The following is a 9,646-nucleotide window of genomic DNA, read 5'->3' as shown; positions in this document are numbered from 1 at the left end:
CGTTATGTTAGTGGGTCGTGTTAGGGTTTGAGATTTTGACACGATAAGCTTAACGAGTCGGGTTAGAGTTGACCTATATAATATAATATATATGTCTTGACACGACACGAACACGACCCTTTAACACGATTTGACACCCCTAGCGATGATAGTGAACTTGTAAAGAATTATTATAACAAATAATGGATCATCTTAGAATAGAGTATTGATACACATAACGCATTTCACCACAATGTTGTAAGATAAATGTATTTTTGTAAAGTAATATTATTTTTATAAAATGTTTTATAAAATTACCCCTCATTTAACATATTGTTGTGAAATATGTTGTAAAAAATGTTGTGTACAAATCATTTTACTTGTAAAAAAATAGATCATACTATAAAAAAAAAAAAGGTGAATTGTTTATACTTTTTTTATGGTAGAGTCTACTTTTTAACAAAAAGACTACACGAAATTTGTACATTTTGAACTTGTATATTTGATTGTTCTTTATACATTAACTCGCAAATAGCGTAACTATGACCTTGTTTGTTTCTGCAGATGAGATAAAATGAGTTGAGATTAAAGTTAAAAGTTGAATAAAATATTGTTAGAATATATATTTTTAATATTATTTTTGTTTTGAAATTTGAAAAAGTTGAATTGTTTATTTTATTTTGTGTAAAAATTTAAAAAAATTGTAATAATTAGACGAGATGAAGTGAAAAGAATTGTAAAAACAAACTAACTTCATATCACAATTACTCAAATAACTTTTCAAAGAAAAAAAAAAAATTTAGAATGTGCCACGTTTATGTGACTCTAAATGACAAAATTGACAGATACATTGCCCACTCTTCCATGTCAAAAGCATGCTATAATACATTACTATAGCTAACGTAAAACGTCTCTTTCCCCTTAAAAAAAACAAAAAAAATGGAACGCAAACGTCTGCGTTATTCTTCATAAAGATAGATCTCATTATTTTTGTTTAGTGGAATATAAATTACTGTTTCATTACATTAATTCATGTCCATTCGTATTTCGTGGGAAAAAAAAAAAAATCTGACGAATTTTCCATTTTTATTTGTGTTCAAATTTAAAACACAAAGCTCAATTTGAACTCGTTGATAAGGGAGCGGGTGATAGCCACCCCCCAAACCTAACCCCCGCTCTCTCTCTCTCTCTCTCTCAATCCCTCTGTGTGGAATTTGAAGTTGGAACCCTAATTTCGATTTCTTCCAACGCCGACTGGATAGAATAGAAGAGAGGGAGAGGAAGATGAGTAGCCAAGTGGCGCCTTCCGGCCCGAGGAGGAACAGCCTGAGTCAGAAACAACGCGGTCCCTCCACCGCCAAGAAATCAGTCTCCTCTGACAACGGAAACGTTTCCAAACCCTCTTCTCCTCCTGCCCCTCCAACGTAAGTTCCGTGTTTTTTTTTTTTTTTAATCATTTCCCGGGAATATAGCGCTTCAAAACACTAATCTCAGTATTGTTTTGAGTTTTAATTTTGGGTTATTGGATGGATATCTAGGTCGGTTGGTGTGGAAAGGACGGTGAAGAAGCTTAGGTTGTCGAAAGCCCTCACGATATCCGAGGGCACCACCGTTTCCGACGCCTGTCGGAGGATGGCTGCTCGTCGCGTCGACGCCGTTCTGTTAACTGATGCAAATGCGTTGCTTTCTGGAATCCTTACTGATAAGGTTTCGGAGGATTTCTGCTGGTCTTGGGCGGGATTTTCCCATTTTTTTAATATTGTATATAATTTTGTACGTTTGTTGTGATCAGGACATTGCCACTAGAGTTATAGGGGAAGGTTTGAGACCGGAGCAGACTATAGTTTCGAAAATTATGACACGCAATCCTATCTTTCTGACCTCAGATTCGCTAGCCATTGAAGCTCTCCAGAAGATGGTTAATGGTGAGCTTTATGTATATCCGTGATTGTTTTTCTATTATACTTATTTTTGGCAAGTTGGTATTATTGAAAATTTTGGCAAGTGCATGGCAAAGCATTTTACCATATTGCTTAAACTGGAGAAATAGATATCAGGGCTTTATATCTCTTCGGTGTTTCAACAAATCTAGTAAAAAAGTGGAGTCGTTAACATCTGTTTGATCTGATAATCAACTGTGACAAGCAAGAATAGAAACAACTATAGCCAGAAAAACAAATGAGCTGTACAGTGTCGTGAGAAAATGCCTCGAGTCTCCTGCTTATACTTCTTAGTTGAATTCATGATTGACTCAAATTTTACGTGAAATGATTTTTGTAATATTTCAAATCCCCCTGGCCTTGGAACTTAATGGTGTGTGAACGTCCAAGAATTATACATAATACCTTATTGGGTCAGTTGCTCTTATCAGTTTCTTAGTTTCCTGATGTGTTTCTTAGTCTTCCAATGATTTCATGTCATATTTCTTCTGTGAATGAAACATTGGTTAAGGACGTCAAATTTCTATGTGGTTTTCGTTAAGGCATAAGCACTTCTCTGGAATTTTGAATGGAAGCTTATAGGTCTGTATAGCTTAGTTGAATGCAAGGTGACATTTGTTTGGCCTCTTTTTATCACACGGATTCTCTTGTAACCATGATTTGATTTTACTTTTTATTTGATCACTTTAAAGGCTTTTGGTGGTAATTCTTCGCAATTTTTCCTGTCTTCTTTGTTTCTTGTCTCCTGAACCGCAATGGACATGATGTCACATCCCTTGTTTTCCTAGTATAGATAGTATCCTGGCACTTCTCACTTCCAAGTACTTACTGACTAGCAGTCTCTCCTTGCATTCGAACTTTTATTGTGGTCAATTTCAAACATTTGTATTCCATTATGCTATTTTTTGGTAAATATATTGTTTGGATGGGCCTATTATTTGTAAATCATTCTTTGTTACACAGGCAAATTCAGGCACCTTCCTGTTGTCGAAAATGGTGAAGTTATTGCCTTGTTGGATATCACAAAGTGTCTTTATGATGCTATATCTAGAATGGAGAAGGCTGCCGAACACGGTAGTGCAATTGCCGCTGCAGTTGAAGGGGTGGAACGCCAATGGGGCAATTTTTCTGGTTGGTTGATAATTCACATGTATTGGTATAACTGCTTATGTGCGACTGTCGACTGATGTTATTGCTCTCGTTCATTCATGTATTAACTCTTGCAACTGCCAGGGTTGTTTTCAGAACATGCCCTATATCAGAGATAATAAATTTAAGCTTAATTTTAAATATTCAGTTTAAGTGTAGCCTTTTTTGCTAAAACTTAATACGAACATTTAAATTAGTGAAATTTCCGAATGCATATTACTTATGCATTGACTGATTTACTTTAAAATTCAATGATCATAGCATGAATGTAATCTGCCTATGTGCACACGGTTGTATAATCACTTGGCTTGCAAAAGGTTCTTAATAGTTCGGACCTGTCTTATAAGTCTGTCTGATATGTACAAACATGAAAAGGTGCAGTTGTTTGGTTAAATTGGTAAAATCTCGAGCTGCTAGCACCAGTGATTTGGTCGGAGTCTTGAGGCCAACCACTTTATTTTAAAACAAAAATGACGAAAAGCTTGCATGCATGGCTGCAAGCATAGGATACAATGAACATTTTATCTATATGAAACCCAGAAGTAGCTCTATTTTATGTTCATGTTTGTTTACATGGGTTCTGGCCAAAGAACCTACTAGATTAGTAGGAATTTTTCTTGGAATGAGCTTTAGTATCAGATGTTATGGGCTCAGTTCCTCACTAGGAGTCCCTTGGATTACTTGATGCATGGTTTGGTGATTAGAGTCACGTATCCAGAGTTTACTCTCCAATGATGGTTTCAAGGACATTGCCTTGGTGAGCATCATGAGAAAAAGATTACAACAGTAATAATTGAGTTCTTGTAACTGAAAAACAAAAGTTTTTTGATAAAGTTCCATGTTGATTTTTTTTCCCATAAAATCAGGTGATTTTCAAGAAAGTTGTGAAATTCCGCATAGAGCTTTTCTTTTAACCCAGAAAAAGTTCCATTTGGATTTTCACAACTTTATTTGAAATCACGTGATTTTATGGTGTATATATTGCATAATTAACAAAACTTCTTGGAAGCCTTGGGTCATGTTTGGTTTCATAATTTTCTAGAAACAATTTCAACTGCAAAAATTTTATTGTAACAACTTTTTAAATCTACCTACCTACTTTCTCAAACCCCATTAAAAATATTTCTCAAAAACTTTTTTATTCAGACAATTTCTCCATTATACTACCTTCTTTCACAAATGTCAATAAAAACTCACCTTAAGAAATTTTTGGAAACTTTAGGTTATGTCCTTGTTCCTTGTTTGAATAGGAATTGACTGGATCAGAGGTTTATCGTATAACCACAAAATTCAATGTTATGAAGACCGCAACATATGTTTTACTAGGTATCTATAAAGTTCTACAGGACTGAACTTAATTTTTCCTATTACTATCTGTTTCAGCTCCATATGCTTTTATAGAGACGTTGAGGGATCGGATGTTCAAGCCTTCTTTGTCGACTATCATTGCTGAAAATATCAAGTACTCTCTTAAGCTTTACTTGATTATTTGTTTGTTAAGGAATAGAGTATTTCTAGGGATTTTGTAGTGTTACCATTTTTGTAGCTTTATATGTTTTCAGGGTTGCAGTTGTATCTCCATCAGATCCTGTGTATGTTGCTGCAAAAAGGATGCGGGACTTGCGGGTAAATTCGGTTGTTGTTATGACGGGGAACAAACTTCAGGGGATACTTACGTATGTCTCTTTCCTTGATAGGCTTTATCTTTAGATGTTTTTTTTTTATGGAATATTTTGGGTCCTGAGATGTCTGTAGTTATGTATGCAAAGTTGTAAACAGAAAATTTACATTCATATGGTAGTCGTATACAATTATGTAGTTACCCAAGATGCACTTGCGGGAAATGCCTTGCCAAGGGCCTATGCAGCCCCGGGATTAGTTGGGGTTTTATTCCGGACATCCAGTGCTAATAAAAAAGAATGTAGTTATGTTTGTTTTAAGTCATTACTTCACAAAAAAAAAAAAAAAAAAGACACATATAGCATGCCTTTTATGATCTTGCGGTTTCTCATTTCCTACAACTTGTTCATGTTACTTATTGAAAAAACTGGATTATGTTGGAAGATGGCAGTCACACCACTGTTCTTAAATCTTAGGTTTTGGGTGACGTTTAATGCGTTTTTGAATATCTTTTTGTTTGCTTATAATTTGGTTATGAAACTGTGTTACAGTTCAAAGGATATCCTTATGCGAGTGGTTTCACAAAACCTCTCTCCTGAATTGACTCTGGTGGAAAAGGTTTGTTCTGAAATCCCATCATTTACTTGCTTTTTTCTTTTGCAATGTGCAATTAGCACATCTATTTTTATTTTTATTTTTTATGAGCACACCAATAATTGTTGAAGCTGCTAATTCTTAGCACAATCTCACTTGTGATGTTCCTATTGTGGTTGCTGTTTTCTTTCCCTCCCTCCGCTCCATCTAATATAATTCTCAAGGTAATGACGCTAAATCCAGAATGTGCAACATTAGATACAACAATTCTTGATGCTCTGCATATAATGCATGATGGGAAGTTTCTACATCTTCCTGTTTTGGACAGAGGTGAGAACATTGGTTTTTTAGCCCCCATCTGGAAGTAAGGATAGCAAATCTATGATTAAGGATACATTTTGACTGGTAGTTTGTAATTAAAATAGTTCATGACATCTGTTTTGCAGATGGATGTGTGGCTGCTTGCGTAGATGTTCTGCAGATAACTCATGCAGCAATCTCTATGGTTAAGTATTACATTCTTAATCCACAGTTGCATGCTTAGAATATGTTTTCCAGAATACAGTGAAGCTTTTCACCCTTCAATATCGAATCTATAAGAAATTTAAAGTATTGGCTTAATTGATGTAATTTTATCATTAAATGTTTGGCTAATCTATAACTGTAACAAAATGTCAATCAGGTCCTAACAGTTGTATCCGGAGCAATTGGATCCTTGCTGTAATCATTAAGGGGGTTATTGCTTGTATACATTTGTGTACTAAGGTTGCGCCTCTCTGCGCTTTTAACAAATGAATGTCCGAGTTTTATTTAACAAAAATCCCTGATCAACTTTATCAAATGAATGTTGTTTCAATTAATATTGGTGGAACATGTTGAGGTGGCCTTTTCCCTGCAAAATTATGTCATGTGAAATGATATGGTAAGTTAGGTGTGTAATGGAATGCGAATTGCCCCAAATTGAACCCATTAAGGGAATAGTATTGATGGAACATGCGCTTTTCCCTTCAAATTTGTGTTACGCCAAATGATATGGTAAGCTAGGTCAATAAGGGAATGCAAATTGCCCCAAATTGAACCCATTAAGGCCTTCAGAAGATTTGTATCACTTCAAATGATATGTTAAGTTAGGTCAGTGAGGGCATGCAAATTGCCCCAAATTCAACCCATTAAGGTCGTCAGACCTCAAAATGAAAAACTATGATCAGGTCATTAGGAATTTGTTTGTGTTCATGTATCCCCTTCGTTTCACTTTACCTAAAGTAAGATCAAATCTTATTAAGCTATTTTGTACTTCATTAGGCTGAAAATGGTTCTGGAGCTGTTAATGACATGGCAAACACCATGATGCAAAAGTTCTGGGATTCAGCACTTGCGTTAGAGCCACCTGATGATTTTGACACCCATAGGTATCACTTTTGCTTCCTTGAGTATGTTGTTTAGTTATTGTGGTTGGTTTGCTAATTAACCATGCTGGATGTTATTTGTAGTGAATTGTCTGGATTTATGGCTTCGGATGGGACAGAAGGGAAGCTTAACTATCCGTCTCTTGGTCTTGGAAATTCATTCACCTTCAAATTTGAGGATCGCAAGGGTCGTGTACATCGGGTCAATTCTGGTAAGCGATTGAGGATAGGATTTGTGTAGACCAGTGTCCAAATTTCCTTTTGTACTTTTATACTTCCTTCGTCACATAATAAACATCTTTTTCGTAAAAGCGAAAAACTTCCATTGTAAGGAGAACACTAAATGCGTTGATAATTGAAAACTTTTTCTCCTTTCCAAAATTATCCTCGGCTTATTAGTTCTTTGATGAGAACACAAGTTCTAAAGTTGAGTTCAAAATGAAAAGTAGGAATTTTTTGAACTTTTTTTGTTTCTATGTGACAGGCAATGTGACATAGACACTGGGAATATATTCTGATGTAAATTGTAGGCATCTTATTGAATGATTTCCGTAAGCACTGGAAGGGGTTAGAATTTGTCCCCTTTTAGCTGAATTGGGAAGAGCATATTCACTAATTTTACAAGCATCCATACACATGGAAGGGGTCACACGCCAACATTCACTAGATACATTCTGTTCATCTTCTTTTTTTCCCTGTTTACTCCCATTATCACATGATAATAGTCCAATTTTCTTTCATTAGGTGTTGATAGATATTTGTCCTTTACATATTTGTACGAGGGCTTCAACACAGGATTTACAGATGGGGTTGTGGTGGTGTAATTGGGGATGGAAACAACACGGTGGTATGAAATTGGTTGTTAGAGGAATGCAAGCATCAAGTAGCACGGCAGATATGGTGATTCAACGGTGTAATTGGTGATGGCAGAAGTGTACCATCTATGGTGATACTTGTGTTGTATGTAATATATATGTGTGTGTGTATTATATAAACGTATTTGAGCTCATAATGTTTGCATATTTATGGTTGTGGTTATGTTGGTTGTGAGCTGACAAAAGCAGTTTTGGTGGATGGTGGAAATTGGGGTTAGGTCACTTGTAGTGTAGTGCAAATTGAAGGGGGTAGTTTGACAATGATTATGAGCACGACAAACAAATGTTGGTGCATTTAAGGCTTGTTTTTTAAGTCAAAAGTTCATTTTTGCAAGAACGAGAGCACTTTTTTTAGTTTCTATTTCAGGCTCTTGAGTGTCAGGAGTATGTTGGAATTGCTATCGTAATATGCCAGACATGGTTATGCTTCTGATTTTCTTCAGGCACTGAACATTTGAACGAGCTTGTCTCTGCAGTCATACAAAGGATTGGTGCTAATAATGATGGAGATCGTCCTCAGCTTTTGGTGAGCTTCCAAAATTCTATTTTTATGCTGGGGGGGTGCTTTTTACTTCTGTTTGTTCCTAATTTTTTTCCTGGGCAGCTCATTCATCACTTTGTTTATTTATGTTTTTTTAGTATGAAGATGATGATGGTGATAGAGTTCTACTTGCAAATGATAGTGATCTTGTTGCTGCTGTCAGCCATTCTAGATCGGCAGGACAGAAGGTGATGCTTTTGGCTTGTGTGGGCCTTGTCATTGGGATCTGATCCTTTTGTTTTTGAACTTGTGGGCTTCTGTATTGAAAACAAACTGTCTTCTATCTATCGACTTTTTATGCTCTATGGCTGTTTGATCTCTTTTGATTGATACATGTTTGATACTCGAGTTTCACTAGGCTGGGATTTTCTTAGACACCAAGATGGTTTACTTTTGTGTTGATTAAATCGTTTAATTTAACCTAAGTTGTTGGTGGATGGAGTAAAAGCTTGCTTGTAGGATAAAATTTTTTCTGAGATTTTGGATGCAAGTAATTTAAAAGACCAATATGCCATGCCCCAGTGTTCTGCTCAATGATAGTTCTACATTACTTTTTGTATGCGTGATGTATTCTTGCCATCCATTGAATTGAATATGATTGGTGGGCCACAAGGGAGGATATGGCTGTGGGTGGGGCTGAATGGCGAGGCAGGTTTTAGTCAGCAATATATTTTTAATTCTAGGCTTTGTCAAGTTGAACAAGATGTGGTGGTTAGTAGTTCACATTTTTGTGTTTGGCATTGAATATTTGTTTTTGATCATAGATCCTAAATCAGTAAAAAGAAAAAAAAAATCGCCTGGAAATTGATCTCTGAGTAGTGTTAATCTTTTAGATTTTGACTGTGTTCTTCCTTTTGCAGGTTTTAAGGTTGCACCTAGATTTTTCTGATGCAAGCCAGTTGAGTAGACCAGAGTCAGCTACATCTACTATCCAGGGTGGATCTGGGTTTGTGTCTCTTCATTTAGGCATTTTGGCAGGTGCACTCGTTTTGACAAGCGTCGGTGTGTTGGTATACCTAAAGCGCTCTAACGTCTGAGGTTAGATTCTATGGAAGATTACATTACATTCTAGGATTATAAACCTAACTGGGGGGGCTTTATTCCAACAATCGACGATTGATGAAAAAGTAATGTTCTCTAAATTATGAAGGAGCATTGCGAATGTGGAAAATGGAGCAGATAATGTTATGTGATGTAATGATACTGTGAAACAGATCCTCTCTCTCTCTCTCTCCTCATTTGGTCCAAGGTGGAAAACAATGAGAATTAAGTCGTTCTCATGTCATGTGCAGTAAGCTCGATACTCAAAAATGCACCATCATACATTACTCATAGATGCATGCTTTAGATGTAATAATCATTTTTGGTATGAAATTGTTTCCCATTTTGATGGCATGCATCCTTTGTAAAGTGATATTGAAGTTTATATAATACTTTTCACCACCTCTATGATGGGAATGATGAGTGTAGCCTTTAGAATTTTTATATAATATACTCTATCAATTTGAATAAACTTATATATATATATATATAGAAGATAAC

At 35.8% G+C, this 9,646-nt stretch overlaps 1 protein-coding gene across 1 annotated transcript; it reads left to right on the top strand.

The window, feature by feature from the left end:
• Positions 1-990: 990 nt before the first annotated feature.
• On the top strand, positions 991-9,409 carry LOC121248663 (CBS domain-containing protein CBSCBSPB3-like). The gene is made up of 14 exons (XM_041147205.1): positions 991-1,403; positions 1,518-1,686; positions 1,772-1,904; positions 2,883-3,050; positions 4,452-4,530; positions 4,631-4,744; positions 5,240-5,306; positions 5,507-5,612; positions 5,729-5,787; positions 6,585-6,691; positions 6,773-6,900; positions 8,007-8,089; positions 8,203-8,292; positions 8,965-9,409. Exons 1-14 carry the CDS (start codon positions 1,264-1,266, stop codon positions 9,139-9,141), a joined length of 1,620 nt encoding a protein of 539 aa, XP_041003139.1. The 5' UTR covers positions 991-1,263; the 3' UTR covers positions 9,142-9,409.
• Positions 9,410-9,646: the final 237 nt, after the last annotated feature.

This window comes from Juglans microcarpa x Juglans regia, chromosome 2D, assembly GCF_004785595.1.
Source record: "Juglans microcarpa x Juglans regia isolate MS1-56 chromosome 2D, Jm3101_v1.0, whole genome shotgun sequence".
Classification (NCBI taxonomy): Eukaryota; Viridiplantae; Streptophyta; class Magnoliopsida; order Fagales; family Juglandaceae; genus Juglans; species Juglans microcarpa x Juglans regia.
This window is presented reverse-complemented; position numbering and strand designations above follow the sequence as displayed.

Excerpts from the sequence above, each read along its gene's own strand:
- LOC121248663 (XM_041147205.1), top strand. The coding sequence starts at position 1,264 with ATGAGTAGCCAAGTGGCGCCTTCCGGCCCGAGGAGGAACAGCCTGAGT. Across the intron at positions 5,307-5,506 it reads AATTGACTCTGGTGGAAAAG|GTAATGACGCTAAATCCAGA; the intron begins GTTTGTTCTGAA and ends ATAATTCTCAAG. Across the intron at positions 6,901-8,006 it reads TGTACATCGGGTCAATTCTG|GCACTGAACATTTGAACGAG; the intron begins GTAAGCGATTGA and ends GATTTTCTTCAG.